Genomic DNA, 18,938 nt, shown 5'->3' with positions numbered 1-18,938 from the left:
AAACCATTCCATGATGTTAGTACATCAACCCATTTAAATATCGAATTCTTTCGGAAAACCATACAAATTAATTGAGAATACTTTATATGTTAGGACATGTGACATAACTTTCAATAGTATTTAGAATCTAATTGATAATATTGTTAAACTTCCACGATGTATTGTAGGAAAAACAATTCTTCTCGTTTAAATTTTCCTACACTTGAAGGGTTTCGCTCTATTATATTACTTAGTTTCTGAATATATGACGATAATTCTTTTACTTGCTGACCTAATATTTACTGACTTAAATAGAAAGCCTCTGTTGTTATCTTGTGTCGCTTTGGAGAAAGGAGGACTAAAGACTTCATACCTGATCCTCTTTGTGATTTTCACAATTAAAAATCTGGTATATGTGTGTTGTCGTAACGTACTTGTTTTCCAATCACCAATAAGCACTGCTCACCCGTACTGAACAAATATAATGAAACAGAATGAATCTCTAGAGGTATTATTTTACAAGCACATAAGTTCATTGAGTAGTAGACGGTTAATCGGTAAGAGTTGTCACAAATATTCCGTGTTGGCCCAAACCGTTTTGATAATGAATACCTAACCTACCTACATTTTCGTAGCGTCTAACTAACTGTCATTTGTTTTCGTAGCGTCTACTTAAACTGGTCACATTTTGATTTCGACAACCTAACTGTCGTAGATTTTAATAGCATCTATAATAAAGTCCACAATGGACGATTGTCGTACAATAACTGATAAGGCTAGAAGAGCTGAGAAAATATTGAGAAAAGGTTCCCATCATAAACATGTTTTATGAGGCTGTAATTATAATAATAAAAATGTAAATCATTTCAGCACTAAACAAGTTACAATATTTTAATGTATTATGGAATACCTTTATAAAGAATTATTTGATACATTATAACAGTTCTAGCTTATGTGAATTAAAGAAACCATATATTGACAGTGAATAAATCTTTTCGCTGGTTTCACTGTAATTATTGATACCGAATCCTAAGGATTGTATTAGGCAATTATGCTGCCTGCTCAATTACCTTATTTAGATGCATCGCAATATATCGCGATGTATATAACCAATATAAACTAGAGGTTAAGTTATTTCTATGGTAGATATGAATATTAATGTCTTGAAATGAAAATGAATGTATTCAAATAACAGTCTGGTCAACTCGTGACCAGAACAAATCAATATTTGACTCATGTGATGTCACTAAAAATAATTTTAAAGTCAGGAAATACTGAAACAGTCCATGCAACCGATTCCAACAACTTATCGACTACCCATATATATGTTCTTTAACTTTTATACTTGTTCAATGTTACTTACGTTTTTGTGTGTGCATTGCGGTGACTGGTAATCAGATTTTCTTTGTGAATTGCGGTAAGTGGATATGGAGTCAGGAAGTGACACAGTCCTTTATGTGATATGTTTCCTTTGCGGTTTGAGACAATTATTGTGTACATGCACACAATGGGAGGTCCATGTACACTTAAAAGGCGAATTGTTATTAAAATATACTAACTTACAAACACAGAGCGAATAAATTAATCAGAAAAATGTACTTATAACAGACTGCATAAAAGCTAGCATGTATCAAAATTGTAACATGTCAGGTATTTTCAATAGTCCGGATGTTATAAATCATATTTAACGCTAAGAGAAATATAAAATGTCTCAAAGGAAATTAAACCCTCCAAATAAATTTATAAAATGAGATCCGGAATGTAAAACACATAAACGTGATCCACTCTAGCGGTCTAGATATGGATCAAGGATGTCAACATGGCCTCTCGATTATATTTCATCTACAGGAGTGTGTGTGTCGCTCCTAACGCAACATAAAATACAAGATAATGTTGATTTAGGAAAACGAGTATTGCACTGAATAGCACTCCTGAAATATATGCCACACCCATCACGTGATGGCAATATATCTTTGCTTTAAAAAAATGGTCATTTACGCTATTACGATAAATTCAATATATACTATACAGTTGCCTTTCAAATGTATAACAGCAATAATGATCATGTTGGCTTAAACACCTGTTTTATAAATAAAAATATGCTCCGTTGATGTCAATGAAACCATGTAACATTTTTGGCAAATATTTAGTCTCTCTCTCTCTCTCTCTCGTTCTCTCTCTCTCTCTCTCTCTCTCTCTCTCTCTCTCTCTCTCTCTCTCTCTCTCTCGCTAATCTATCTCTTCCTTTAGAATTTCTGAGCATACAATTTAATAGTCATCATGCATCTCTGTTTTTGTTTTTGTTTCAGTTTTGGGTACATTTTTCGCTTTGTTCTCATTTTCTGCAAACGCTATTGACATGTAACATTGATTAATTCAAATGTTCTATCATGTTTCAGTTGACTTAAATCTTCTAAAGCGTGATGCATGTTAAAGTCACAAAAAGCATGAGAATCATATCCCTAATTATTTTTGACAAAGTGTACCCATCATCTTAGTTTTTAGTTTCGTTTAAAAAAAAATTCAAATATTTTGAATAATAAACTCACGGACAAACTAAAGGACGTACTGGAAGAAAGATATATATTCATTACTGAAACCGAGATAGTTGGCGGCAGCTTGACGAGCAGTTCATTGCGAATATGTTTACATCTGTCTTCTATCGTGGGAACACGAGGAAAAGAAAACCCTTGTCAGACAGTTGTCTGTTTGGATTTATTAAAATAATTTTAACAGTTGCACTCTTATGCTTGACTTCAAATTAGTATGACTTAATTACACTTGACATAATTCGCATACATTTTTGTACTTACACATGATCCACAACTCACTTTAAAAATATTGCACTCCCACGGCTAGGTGAAGTGTGTCGAACAGGATGTAGTTAATATTACATGTGTTTATGAGAACAAGTATTATACGCTACTGTCAGTTGGTCCTTTTGCCTTGAGGGATAAACTATATTTTACTGAAGTCAGAAAGGTAAGAGTACACTTTAAAGTATTATCCGACGAAATAATGATGCAGTACAAAATATTCGGTCAAATACGAGTGATTTTGCATGCTAATAATTTTACAAAAGGAATTGTTCGTATTATAGGGAACAGTCATTAACGTTATAGCTATACACATTTTATATGCACAAATTAATATTAGATTCTATACTAATGAAATCACAATATAATTGATAAAGATTTTATAGATTATTAATTAATGCCTTAACACAAACAGGTCATTTGGATACACGACATTTAACTGATGCATTTCCTTGATCAGCCAACTCGTCTCCCATTCACGAAATGGACATACGTGAAACAATAAACGTCATAAAAAGTGAATATTTATATTAGATTGTGTTTAAAGAATTTTTATTGTACTTAAACAATTTTTGAGTCATATGGTTACGACGTCTGCGGTGTTGCAGTTGTTAGTGATGTATAACAGACATGTAGCATCATGTTCCACCCAGACACATTATGATGATACCAAGCCGACCAGTCCGAACACAAACTTCTTCATGCTGAGCGCCTAGTGAAGCAGCTGCTTGTACCATTTTTATAAGTCTTTGTTGTGACTCGGCCGGAGTTTGAACGCACGACCTTTAGCATCTGAGGCAGTCGTTCTCATCACTTGGCCACCGGAGCTTTCAAAACAATTTTAAACATTTTGCATGTATCCTATGTTCTCCGGAAACAATTTTTAAACATTTTCGGCGGAGAACATAGGATCCATACAAAGTGTACGTTAAAACGGTGATTATTAATTGTTGTAGAAACATGATGAAGTGTTTGTCTAGCATATACCATGTTATGGATGTTATCAAATGTATGACATCATTTGCTATTGTTACAACCCACGGTCTTAAAATATGCAACACCAATTGTTAAACCAACAAGTTTAATATAATTAACAAGTTATTTATGACTAAGTTATCGATTTAAGAAACACTTACAATATTGTGGAATAATTAGAAATAATCCTAAATATTCTATCATAAGTCGAAACGTACATAATATTCCAAATAAATTATAATTCTTGAATGTTCATGATGTACCAATAGTTTTGACTATCTTGATATGCTAAAAATATGGAATGTGTTCACAAGTATCCCCAAAAATATGTTGGTGCAAATGTCAATATGCCTTTTATAATTCTAACGAATAATTAAAAAACAAACAGTTCATCTCATATTGTATAAGAATAAATTGGTAAATTATATCACAGACTGATATTAAAACAAACAAATATAAACAATTGATTACAATGACACCTTGATATTCAAAACCCCACTTGATATACGACGCAAATCAGCTCTGGAAAACGAACCAATCAAAAGTAAATTGTGCGGGCCTTCTCTTTTTGTACACAGGAATGACCTTGACCACCTTCCTACTTAATTATCTTGTTTACAAAAATCATGACAAATGTCAACTCATGAAGAAGAAAAAAAATATTATACAATTTACATATATTTTACATATAAGACAAGCATACATAAGATCCGATACTAATTAGGGTTACACATCAAGATGTGTTATAATGTCTCAATAAGGATATAAACTAGCATAGCCATCAGAATGATGTAAAGCTAAGTTGACAGCCAAAAACATTTTTCTACTCTATTGTTTATCTGGTGCTTGTCACTATTTTGTTTAATAACACTATGGATGATCAACACCATTTTTTTCTTTTTGAATCAATACTCGACCTATGCATACATCACTTGCTTCAACACGCACTTGAAACGATTTACTGAAATCTGCAGCTAATAAAATCGAGGCACCTTTAAATATGACCTCTGATTTGTAAAACATATTCCAAATACATGGCAGACTAATAACATACCACACAAAATATACTCGTCAATTATGGGGCAGTTTGTACAAAATGTGCGATATGATCCGGCCATACATCCATTTCCCCTCAAAAATAGGTACTGATAATTCAGAGAAAGTCTTGTCCTTAAATTATACGGCTAATTAATAATAATTAGGACTTTGTATATAGCCTAATCTTTAGAAGCTATAAGCCCTTTACAACATTAGACAACATCTTTAAGATAATAAACATACTAATATTTTTACAAAAACAAACAACATGAAATTATAAAAATATTAAAAAAGGTAGGAAATATTATTAGGTCTTTAAGCTTGTTCTTGCGGTCAAAATACTTTAGTTTTGAGAGCCCTCTTGAATGTGATCACTGTGTCTTTGTGTCTACGTTCAGTGGGCAATTCATTCCACGTTACTGGGCCCTGGTATGCAAAAGAACGCTGTCCATATGACTTTGTTTTCATAGTGGAAATAATGAGTATACGATTGTCAGAAGAGGAGCGTAAGTATCTTGCTGGCGTGTACACATGGGATAGGTCAGATAGGTATGTAGGAATAGAGTCCGACAGTGAAATTATGATCTTGTCCGACACAATGTCCTATAAATTTGACAGAAGTAGGTAGAAGTGTACATCTATTTATACTAACGGTCAGATCTACATCATTGACACGATTAAATAAAGATGAAATGGTTCAGATTCATATGTTCAGATATGTATAGCTATGGATATTGATGATGACATCTTCGATGAATAATTTGTCACAATTATCTAGACAAGATATTATCTTGGTCAGTAAATGCTTAAACGATAACGGATAAATGGCATCACATTATACTAATACAGTCTGGAGTCACAAATGCCGAAAACTCTCCTTTTCGTCTTTAATTGGAATTAGGCAGGATACGTTGAAAAAGTTAAACTTGGTAATCTGCTTTTTAAATTGTGTCGATAAAGTTATTGATTTTTGGCAATGGAATATAATCCATTTTGGTGATACTGTCGACGTTTCGATAATCCGTACACTTGCGGAATGATAATATTAGCTTTAGGCAGAAACATACGCGGTGAACACGAATTGCTTTTACTCCATTATATAAAATAATCCTCCATCAAATAGTGAATTTCTTTTTCCAAATTAATCGTGAAATTTCCATTTAAAAAGTTTATATTTCAATACGTTCAATGGTTCACGGACATTATGTCTGCAAAGGAATTGAAAATGGCCAAAACACAGTTATGTTTCTCGTGATGCACTAACCGCAACCAGCAGTAAATGAATACCATTATCCCAATATTTTCCTTATCTCAACACATATAATGATATTGGTACATCCACACATTTGCGGAGCTGGAATTCGTTCAGAATACTCTATTATTTTAGACTTGTGCTAGCATTATCTACAAGTATTTTGGATATAATGCATCATACTCCAAATTCCTCTTAAATATTCAATTAATGACTTAGACAATTATATTACTTGTTACGTTTTACACAGCGTTTTGGTTTTTGTATATTTCTGTTCATTTGCCTTAGAGTCGTAACTTCTGTGAAAAAAAGAACATTACTTAAATTGTAACCTCTATCAGTCAGGAATGTGATGCGCTTTCCATTTACGTTAAGTGAACATATAAAGAATAACGATTTCTAATGAGTCTCATCAGATATGATATTTCTGAAATTTGTGCCAGGTTGATATTTTGAAAAGACATAAGAGACTGAGATAACGTTTTTCTACCAAACAAAACTGACGAGAGGAAGTCATATTGATCAATGAAACTTGTTCAATCAAGAAAGACTGGTCACCTGTGAGAGGTCTCATATCACTATGCATGCATTACTTAAACTCATCAAATAATGTGAGCTTTCTGGAGCTATCATAATCTTGTTCAACCTTTATTGCTAAGCGCCACCTTTCAAACAGTTGTTCTTTTCTTTACTCCTCATTCTACATGGGTCCTACCAGTTTCTTTTCTGCAGGTCAAAAATCTTAATCATTATAATTCAGACACCAACTCATAGAGTTTAATATATCTTCCTTCAAAACAGTATAATCACCAACTGATCGCCAATAGCTCCCCTTGTAACAATACAATTCAATGCTATATGTGAATATTTTAGCATTTTTTTCAAAAGAAGAAAAGTATTTATCTAATTCTTTATCATAGAAAAAGGGTACAAACCATATAATTCCTCTACCATCAAAATCTGAACTTTTTTCAAGAGGACTTGCTGCTTATTATTTAAATGTATATTAAATTGTCCTTTCCTCATTCTTGCTCTCGTGTTGTCTTCTTTTTCTTTTATAGTTAGCTTTCTTCTGTTCTCGCTACGTCTATGTCTCTCCCTTTCCTATCTTAACATTTGCATCCACCGCTTCTGTTCTTCGTTCATCATTTTTTATTACTCCACTTTCTGTATTTATCTTCAATCTTTAATAATCACACATTGGAGCGATTAGCTGTGCGTACATCCGTGCTTAAGGTTCTTACACACACACTAACACGTATATATATATATATATATATATATATATATATATATATATATATATATATATATATATATATATATATATATATATATATATATATATATATATATATATATTTCATAGCCTTGAAAAATGTCTGCCCGAAAAAGCCCAAGACATGCCGGACTATTGGCCCACAAGCTTGCTGAGAGTGCCCTGTTCCGGGACCTCGCTGATCGAGCGTCTCAACTTAGGCTGAAGGCTGAAGTTGAGCCTCTTTCAGAATGTCTTTGGCAGTCAACAAAATCCGAGCAAGAAGATGCGCTTAAGTCCAAATTTATCCAGGGACTTCAATACGGTAAACTTGATCCAGCTGATTTCGGTAAGTAACATAGTAATATCTCGTCCTTTACAATGCGTATTCACTTTTGAAAGCGCTGAACGTACGATAGGTGTACTGATTCGCGTTGAATAAGATATTCTTCTTTTATCTAACTTTGGAAACGTTTCGTTCTAGTCGACTTTTTAAAACTGAACGTGTCTTCATATTTACGTCCGGTAAAACTTAATACATTTTGCGTTTCGGAAATGTATAATGATATATATATATATATATATATATATATATATATATATATATATATATATATATATATATATATATATATATATATATATATATATATATATATATATATATATATATATATATATATATATATATGTTTTCCTGTGTAACTTTACCATTTAACAAAAGATACGTCAATTACTTTTTTAAAGAATAGTTCAGTTTTGAAAAATGTCTTTCATTGAACAGTTCATAACATTTGAGAGCAACTTGATTTATTATAAGAAAAACGCTCAATGACAGATGAGTCAGAATGTTTGTGTAATTTACACGTAATTGGGTCATTCGGTTCGATTAAAACAAGGTTTTGACTTTCAGATATTTAAACATGTACGCCTGCATTTAAGGGGACACTTATGTTTCACTTTTGTTTTCAGGTTACAGAAGTTTGTGGATATAAAATCAATTAGTCACATCAAGGTTTGAATGCATATTTTAGACCAATGAGTATCTACAATAGAAAATTGTATTTTTATGAAAGCAAATAAGCACACGCCATATAGTGTAACGAGTTATCAAATATTGTACATTGTCTCTCCATGTTTTCAAATTGTGTGTTGTACATATGACGAACTTTAGAACTGGTGCACAAACAACGGTGAATGAGTATCTTTGCGACAGTTGATTCTCCTAGGATACAGAGAACACACAATTGCATTTTTCTCGTAATTACTTTTCAGTTATATGCATTCATTCGATCCTTTCTGTTTTAGGCGGTTACATGGTGCAGGATTCTGTTTATTGCTACTACAGTAAGGAATCCATTGACACAGCAGCGGATAAAGCAACCGATCCGAACTTGAAAGATTTTCTGGAGAAACGATCAGACTCATACAAGAAGTAAAGAATAATTAAGAACCATAAAAGGGATTAAATCAATGTCAACGGAAGAAGAAAAAAAGAATATTTAACAAAAAATGGAATTCGAACACCAAATTTTAAAAACGAATTCTCAATGAGACTATATTTGTTTACTTTTAAAAAATTATAGCCAGGATGGATAAGGATAGATTGTCTTATCTTATAAAATACCAAATTATAACACTAGATAACTTTCGGCTAACTATGTTATTAATATAAATACTTATTTGAAAACGCATTTGAATGGTAAGAAATACTTTAATGGTGAGAAACCTCAAGCAGTCCTATTGTTTCTATTTTTGTGAAAGAAAAAGAAAACGAACAAGAATGTATACCCTGGTTTCTTGGTTTAGAAATGCCTTCTTAACTGTATATAATCTAATGAAAAACTTTACTTATCAAAGACTTTAGAGGACGCCCCTTTTTCTCATTCATCAGTTTGGTGCATACACAAACACACAGTGACACACATAAAGATACACATGATCACTGTTTATCAAAATAGTCAAGAGTTATTCCAACTGCAAACAAGAATATATTGCATCTTAGGAACAAGGACTATGTGTTTGAGTGTATGTGTGTGTATGGCTGAAGGTGACAGAAGAATAGTGAATTATTCCATGACATATGTATTCAAACATATGACTGATTTTTTCTAGGTATTATGAAGAGCTGTTCACAACCTGGCATATAAGAGATCCTAAAGGTATTGACCTGAATAAAGCATGCGCGGATTATGCTGCTCTGGAAAAAGAAGTTGCCGAGACGATGGACTCTCTGTATCTAGTAGTAGCTTTAATACCATGTCCCAAACTTTGGCCATGGCTTGGAAAGCAAATATCAGATCCACCGGTAAGCATTTTCTGTAACATCGTTAGCTGATATTACAGAGGAATAGTAATACTCTCAGTACCAAATGTCGACTAGAAATGCAATTTCTCTCCACTTATATAAATAATATGATCTTATTTTTTGATGCTGAGCTTGGGATAAAACTTTGTAAGAAGAAATATCAGTTGTGTTATCGGACATATCGGTAACGAATATTAGGGTACATATTAACATCGATGATGATGGTGAATCGAAATGGTTTTGATAGTAATGGTGTGCCACTTAGATTGTATGTATTGCCTCCAATTATGCCTGTGCCCAGTCTTGCGCAATAAAACTGAAGTATATGCAACATTAAAAGACTAGTAGTTATAGGAGTATTAGTAGTAAAAGTATCAGCAAACCAAAGTTGACTTCAATATGGGTCAGCTGGCAACAATTATCTTGTTACAAGGTGGACTATAATTGTAAAGTGTTTCCTATGTGGTGTCACGTGATGTAAGATGTAAGGGAGGAATCCAATTACAACTTTGGATACCATTTTACACATTCTGATTTGGAAATTATAGAACATCATGTGGAGGACATCTTTATATATATATATTTAAGCTGGTTGGAACAATCAGTTTTGTTATTGTACTTACTTAATTGTAAAACTTGATACAATTGATAAAAACTATGGTAGTTTGGATTGAAAATGCACACTGAACATATCTAAGATTTGGATTACTGTGATTTTAATTTGGACTGTATATTTGTTTTCTGAATTCTCCTAACTTTAAACGAAACTGGCAATATAAGGGAAAACAACTGAAATATAATCAAGCATTGCACATTTTTATGATACATGTCAGATCGAAGCATATGCAAAGTATGAAAACAAAATCCTCGAATACAAGACACCCTACTTCTATAGTGTTTATTTCAGTTGAGCAGATGAATATGCAAGCTATATATTATAATAGTCAACAGCATGGGATCTCGCAAAAAATCATAGATCATCAACGCCTCCATTGATATGCACTAAATACATCAAACAAATACCCATGTTCAAACATCAGAGACAGAAAGGATAGTTGAGAGAATGATATTAATAAAGACAGATTGTGTTTAGATCATTACAGAAGTTAATAGAGCACTCTATGAACTTACAGAACATATATGCACCGATGCAAAACAGACTTGGTCATGCTATTTTGGGGATGACTGATTGGTCCATAAACTGAAGTTAGGTATTGAGGGTCATGCAATGTGCATTATATTACACGAAATATACAATATACCTGCAATGGACCTATGTCCATTTAACTGTACTCATGTCAACCATCTATTGGACGCGTTGCATGATAGGACAAGTTACAAGGATATGATATTAATGATTTGATCTGATATTGTTTTGTATCAGACAAGTTCGAGGTCAAAAATGTCGAGTTCTCGGTATTAAAATTAATATCTCATCTATCGACTGGAGAGAAATTTCCTCTAATGGAAAGGAAAGTATATCCATTGGCAATTTGTTTTTATTTACTTAATGATAGTAAGACGTTTTTTATTTATTTTACGGAAAACCATAAACAAAAATCTCAGTAACAAACGATCATTTATTAGAGGCAAAACAAAGCTTTAATCGTGTATTTGGCCTTGTACTTTGTCCAATGGGATTAACATAATTTATATACAAATACATATCAATTAGGGTTTGGTGTTTGTTTAAATATATGTACATTTACCTCCATCTTGGAAATCTCCCGATGCTTTAATCCCTCATCATTGCCAGCCATACCCCAATATCTCCATACGTTATATGACCTGTACAGTTACAAACAAAAGAAATGAAGTTAGGTGTGTGTTTGTGTGTGTAAATGTTTATACGTATAATATCACCTATCCAACATACTGTTATTAGTTTTACTTTTTCAGCACAATTTTGGTGTATATGAAAGCTGGGTTCAGTCCAATCTTGATCCCAGCTACGACGGTTACAAGAAGCTGGACAAAATTATAGATGATGCATTTCTGATAGGAGCCATTGATAAAGAGAAAGCACTCTGGGTCTACAAAGGGTGCATGACTGGAGAGGCGAATTTTTTCAGCTCTGTCTAATTATAAAAACCTTTTTGCTTTGAACGGTACCTGTTATTGTAATATTTTAGAAATCATTTGAACCAAAAATGACGTGTAACAAACAACTGATATGATACAAAACAAACACATTTCAAATTAAAAAATAAAGGTATATACTTATCATGACCGCAATCTAACATATTACATGCATATAATTATATTCAGTTCATCATGGCAATACCGAAATAATTAATATAGTAACTCATCGCATCTCCCCTTCTGAAAAGAACAAATAATAAATTGCGACTGAAAACGTTGAATGACGACCGTAGTCCTAAGAGTTTGGTTTCAAGTTTGTCTTCAAATGTAAAGATATGTTTATATATTTTACAATTATGGCAATACCGAGAAAACCCTCGATAATATATATATATATATATATATATATATATATATATATATATATATATATATATATATATATATATATATATATATATATATATATATATATATATATATATATATATATATATATTATGTCTGTTTTACTAATGTAAATACATTGCTGTTCGTTGCTGTTTCCTATTTCGCAATTGTTGCCATATTTCTTCTCCGTTCAGATGTGAAATGTATAATGTTTTAGATTTTAGATTGTACTTAATTCGAGTATAAAATTAGCAAAGATGATGTTTAATAATCCCGCCAAATGACACATAGTTTTATTAGTGATATTACTTCTTACTAGATGTCAAGAGATGTGTTCATTCATTATAAATGTTGTAGTGCTTCGTACTCAAGAACAGATTCAGGTACACCTAAAGTGTTCGGCAGATGGTCAGTGCATTAAATTGGTCAAGAATGTTAAGAACGGCAATTGTGCTACATGTACCTGCTTTTTGTGAACCATTATAGCAAACTACGGCAGTATTAGTTATTATTATTGTACCAATATTTCAAGTAGCCCATTCCACTATATTGTAACGTTATATATTGAAATTATACTTAATTTTTATTTTAAAATGTTCACAAACGGATTTGAAATTAGTTGTTTTAAATTCATGCAAAAGAAGGTTTCTTGTAATATAATTCTTAAATTTAATACAATTTTGCAATTTTTTTACGATCGAAAAGCAGTTCAAAATTTCTGCTGATAATATTAATTTTCGAAGTGTTGTACTTTTCATTTACTTGTTTGTAAAAATGCAACCGAAAAACACTATTTGGCTCATATACATTTACTAATAAGTTTAATTATCATTGAATTGCAGCTTATTTACATTATCAAATACTTGCTCTCAATATTGCTTGGAGACTATGTATACATAAAGTCACCATCGATACTACAGATAATTGCCACATGCGTCATGTAACTTCAATAAGATTTGTCAACAGTTTATGTTTACCATCCTGCACGTGCATGAGATCCCGGACCTTGACTAACATGTATATCCTGTACTAAAATAAACCTAAGTTGTTTGTTTGTAAACAGAGGAAAGAATCTGGCATCTTTATTACATCATCAAAGAAATTAAATTGATCGGTTAAAATCTTGATATGATAACAATCATTAAAATAATGTACATGCGCAGTTGTTCGTATACCTGTTATCTTATCAATATTAAAGGAACTGTTCACGCACATTCACTGACTTCTGGAATAGAAAGTTCAATGACATTTTCAAGTTATATGTATCCTGTACTCATTATTATTGTTCGTTTGTACAATGTGTCATACCGATAAGATTTATTCATTTACTCGTTTTTGCTGGAAGAATATCTCATATTTATCTGGCCTTTAAGTGAATTTCAATTTAGGATGCATGCGTATATCTTTGAGAAGGAAGAGGAGGGGATTTCACCTGGTTAGAAGTGAATTCTCCCAATATGTACCTCGTGCAACGTTGAGATCAACATGTTAAACATTTACCTGTTTAGTACAAAAGACTGCATTATTCATGGAGTTACGTTTTTATTTCTCCACGTGGCAACATTAATTTATATGCTTCTAACTGACGTAAAAGGCCATATAGTTTGCTTTTGAAGTGCACATAATCTGGTGATAATTACCTTCTCGCACACATGTATATTTGTATAAAAACATGGACTTCATATGTTGGAATCTTGCCTGTATATGCATTTTTCGTTTCATTATGTTTTTAGTTGAACCTGTGCCTGTAAAATTTAATGATCTGGACAAATCGTGTGGTTTTTAGTGTTGTTAGCACGTTGTAATGGACATATACTGTATCGACTGAATCTAGATCGATATGCGTCAGCTGATTTACTACATATTTATAAGTACATCCTAAAGTACTACATATTTATAAATACATCCTAAAGTACTACATATTTATAAATACATCTTAAAGTGCTACATATTTATATGTAGATCCTAAAGTACTATATATATATATATATATATATATATATATATATATATATATATATATATATATATATATATATATATATATATATATATATATATATATATATATATATATATATATATATATATATATATATATATATATATATATAACACTGGTCAAAATCTAACTCACATAAAACATCGAAAACATGTTTTGTAAGATTAAACAAATAATAATAATAATAATAACAAGAACAAGAAGAAAAAACAATTGTTAGCAATTTTCAGAGAGAAATTATTTGTACTAAGAAACTGTACAATATTTTTGCAACATTTTACATCTTGAAAATGTTAATGGATTCATCATTTCTAAATTCAGAGTAATAGCTTTTTAAAACGGGCAGCTTTTTCTCAGGAAATCCTATTCGCACATATTAATGCCTTGAACTCTAAACGGTAGATGCCTGTACAAAAATAAGAAAAGATCTGATAATTAGTATTACAGATTGAAACTATATAAGAAAACCCCTAATATACACTTACTTAAATCTTGAACAAAATCAGACAGCGTTCTATAATGGTTACCAGTGATGTAATTCATGTCATGATATCAAACTGAGATCCCAGTTGAACTAGATACTAAAAATATATATGTCATATAACCCATTTTAATTCTAAATTATCTGCATGTGACAAAACATGCGAATTTGCAAGTTGCATGGCCTTTAGAACTACCTGCTCGTGAATGAATCTGTCAACACGCTTGTATTATATGTATAAATATGAATCACCTCACCAGCTAGGTTGGTACTGCAATCAGAGTAACACCATACACACTTATACACACACATACCAAGGTTTTATTGTATAATTTTTAACATGAAATCATTCAGAAGATAACGTAATAATCCTTTGTACATATTAGTATCATCACCTACAAAAAACAACCACTGTTCGACTTTGTACCCTGTGCTACTTTATGGATTGCTCCAATCTGAATTAAGTATTGAACTCTATTTGGCAGCCTTTTTCAAGGGCAGCACTTGCATCACTGATGGCAGTTTCTTCCTCAGTAAGTTACTCAGCTTTGTATCTCAATGGCTGAAATCAAGTTGATGTTTGTACTGAATGCACGAAGTGGTCCACCACAATTGTGTTCGATGCAATTGTACTGACACATGGATGTCTCTCTGAAAAAAAAAATTTAAAAAAAATGTCGTCTAGGCTAATGACAGAAAGAGAAGCTGTATTTTGAAACTTTTATAATAAAGTCTTTTACCTCTACCGACCAATAAGAATTTCCAAGAATCTAAGATAAAACCATTTATTATATTTCTCTGCTGAATGCTGAAACAATTTATGATATGCTAGAATATTATGATTATCAAGATGGTCACTGTAGCCATATAATTCACAAGTGTTAAGTGGTGTATTTTGGTGTTTTATTGCACATATTATTTAGTAATTTAGCACTATGGCATTTAAATATAATGCTTTTCCCATGTTGCCATTGATTGGAAATTTGTGGTGGAGGAAATTTTTTTAATTTCAGCTCGTGTTGTGTGCATGTATATATATATATATATATATATATATATATATATATATATATATATATATATATATATATATATATATATGTTGACCTTGTCCAAAATTGAGTTTATTTCTGCTTGACCCAAATTTACTTTTTTTAATTCCGTGTAAGCAACTAATACATAGCTAAATTATTATCTATGTGTATAGGTTTAACATCAGTATTATTATTAATAGAACAAGTATATATGTTTATTTGGGTCTAGGTGTTGGAATTTCCTAAGTGAATTATACATCAACCAGGTTTTTATTTTGTAGACATCAGGATCATTCTAGAAGGTTAATTTCCATTTGGTAATGTGTTTTATTTTTTGTTATAGAAGATGGTAATTGTGACCAAAGGTCAAATAGAGAACTATATAATCTTTTCCATCCGTGATTAATATCTAACACTTTCAAATTGTAGTAATGTTGTGTCCATAACTTCAGTTTTAGACTGGAATCTATTTTGTTCAAATTACTGAATTCAAGTGATTGTTTTCCTTGGAAATACAAATATGCTCTGATATAAATTATTGAATAGATACATTCACTATAATTTATAGTGTATGCAGACCAAGAATTATATTTCTGTGATTCAGTGGCAGACTGTTGACACATGAACACTTTATATGCTACCACAGGGCTTAAATTACTAGGACTTGATTATTATTTGGGGATTTAAAATCGTAATAACGTAGTTATTTTTTCTCATTTTCACTTTGTTTTCTTGCAAATAAAAATATTTTTGAATTTGCAAGGCATGTTGTCTTTCACTCTTTCACTCTTTAATGTTCCTTATTTTAAGATCATAGACTGGTAACAATTAAATATGATGCAGGGGATATAACAGCTTAGCGTGAAGACAACAATTGACTAAATATCTCAGTTGCAATTACGTACTTTCTGACCGCCTTGAAAATCAACTAATTTATATTGAGCAACTGCAAGAGATTATCCATTATCAAGTTTATATTGTTAACACTGGGCAAAGGTCCTATTCAGTTTCAGGCAGTAAAATGTTTTACTATCTAAAACAAAATAAGTTGTAGAAATAGAATTTCATCCAGATATTCCGATATTTTCATTAAACAAGAAAACCAAAAGACGCTGAAACTATTTTGTCTCTTTATTATTACTATTCTAATAAATGGTATTATTCCAGGCTATCTATTTGGAATATATGCAGTCCTTTTTGACCACCTCCCATCTGTTGCATAGTTTACTTTTTTTGCCCGTCCCAGGTGTGTATGTATGCCTTTGATTAATCCCCTTCCCTTTCAAACACTGTCAATTTGTTTTTGCATTTCATATGAAATGTGAGTTTCCTTAATACATATTTGCATGAGTGAGTCTCTGTTTTAATGTAACCGATGTGATCTTTCACTGCACTGTATTTGATGATCTGATTCCGTACATTGGAATTAGATCTCTTTGATCAAATACATACACTAATTCCTCCTTTTCATTTCTTCAACTTTTTTAGAAATATTAAACTGTACATTGCAAATAGTGCAGACAACAGTTTGGACTGTAAAACATCATCTAGGAAACCCAAAAAGGGCACATGGGGTCTTCTCATTGCTTACAATATACCTATCATGTATGTACTATAACAAAAATACAAGGGAGGACAACTCTCTCCATTCTTACAAAAACTTGTATGGTCATGACCGCGCCCACTGAATGAGGAATGATAATGTCGGGGACATGCTGCCAAGCGAAGTGGGCGATTAAATCACCTAAAAAATGAAATATTCGCCTTGTCCTGTAGGGAAAACAAAAATACCTTCGCCCTGACATTTTTTAGATGTGCATTAAGTGACTGTTCGTTTTGAGATGCTCCCTCGCCATAGCTAGTTAATTCCGATGTTGTATGTAGGCGTCAAACATCACATAGCTTGTGTTGACTTCATCTGCACCGACAAACTCTTGCACATTCACAGGCATGCAGTTTTGATGATAAAAACATGCAATGTTTTGTTTCGAAATTTAAACATGCAAATAGCAATTTGTGTTGTAAGAACAGAATTGTTGACCTGCAGATTTTAATTGCAGTGTGTCCTTCATTTTCTTCATAAAATCAGATTGAAACCATAAATGAATATGGCAGTTGGGTTTAACGGTATACATCGCTTAGGCAGATAAAGCAGCCACTCCCTCGTGGTGATAGTATCGTCCATCAGTATCAACAGAGTGTGTGTGTGGGGGGGGGGGAGTATTGTATCACATCGCTGTGCCCGGGAATAACCACTTTGTTAGATTGTATTCATAAACATTTGGGCAAATTTATTAAGGAAAATACTGAACTCAAAAAGCAGAGGCTATTCAAGTTTAGCATTAGGACCCGTGATATTAACAAAGCCATGTTTTAGAATTCGAGAAGCAGCGTAAGGTCAAAACTGTTTTCACTCATTTTTTATTAAATTAAGGGGGAAAAAATCCAGCTAAGCAAACACTGTTATCCAATGCATGTTGTCACTACAAGTAGCAGAGAAATAATAAAACTATAAATTTGCAATCCTATCAATGGACTGTTGCAACAAATGTAGAGTGTTACTGGTAACATCAAGAAATCCCGTTTCTAAAAACAAATGCACTCCGATGTTTGGCTGTTTCATTTCGGTTGGAAAGAAGGTTTTCACTTCATTCATATAGCGATTTTAATGCTTGATTGTATTATCAATGAATAGTTAAGGTAATGTTTTGTATGCAACAAGAAAATTGCGACGAACAAAATGGTACGAAGACAACTGTGCATTTGCTCATGTACATGTCACAGGGTTTTTACAAACAAGTTTACAAATTATTTTCAACTGCCATTTTATAGTGAACTTTCATGAAGTAAACAAAATATGATTAAAGGGTAGATGGTAAAATATTTTTGCTAACTTGCAACTAGAATGCTGTAATCTAGTTACTCCTAAAAGTTACAATTCACTAAAAAGTATATTTTCTACAGTGCTCATAAGTCATGTGGCCAAACTACACTGCATATATAAATATATTCATTTTTATACGAGTACAAAATGTGTTTATAATATACATACAATTCGGAAAGTTTCTACTTGAAAATAAAATATTGCTCATAACCGAAACGAAATGCAGATATGCATAACGATACACAGAGAGCATAATTCAAATAAGAGAATGAAAACACACACACACACACACACACACACACACATATATATATATATATATATATATATATATATATATATATATATATATATATATATATATATATATATATATATATGAGAAACCTATATTGAAGCCAGTGAGTAGGTGGGTGACAGATCATTATTCACTCAATCT

At 31.9% G+C, this 18,938-nt stretch overlaps 1 protein-coding gene across 1 annotated transcript; it reads left to right on the top strand.

The window, feature by feature from the left end:
- Positions 1 to 2,803: 2,803 nt before the first annotated feature.
- Positions 2,804 to 13,782, top strand: LOC149783797 (uncharacterized). Its single transcript, XM_089932008.1, has 5 exons — positions 2,804 to 2,961; positions 7,430 to 7,667; positions 8,627 to 8,753; positions 9,434 to 9,626; positions 11,526 to 13,782. The coding sequence occupies exons 2-5, from the start codon at positions 7,439 to 7,441 to the stop codon at positions 11,706 to 11,708; spliced, it is 732 nt and encodes a 243-aa protein (XP_089788134.1). The 5' UTR covers positions 2,804 to 2,961; positions 7,430 to 7,438; the 3' UTR covers positions 11,709 to 13,782.
- The last annotated feature ends 5,156 nt before the right edge of the window (positions 13,783 to 18,938 follow it).

Source organism: Sinohyriopsis cumingii, chromosome 14 (assembly GCF_028554795.1).
Source record: "Sinohyriopsis cumingii isolate HCF-2022 chromosome 14, ASM2855479v2, whole genome shotgun sequence".
NCBI lineage: Eukaryota > Metazoa > Mollusca > Bivalvia > Unionida > Unionidae > Sinohyriopsis > Sinohyriopsis cumingii.
This window is presented reverse-complemented; position numbering and strand designations above follow the sequence as displayed.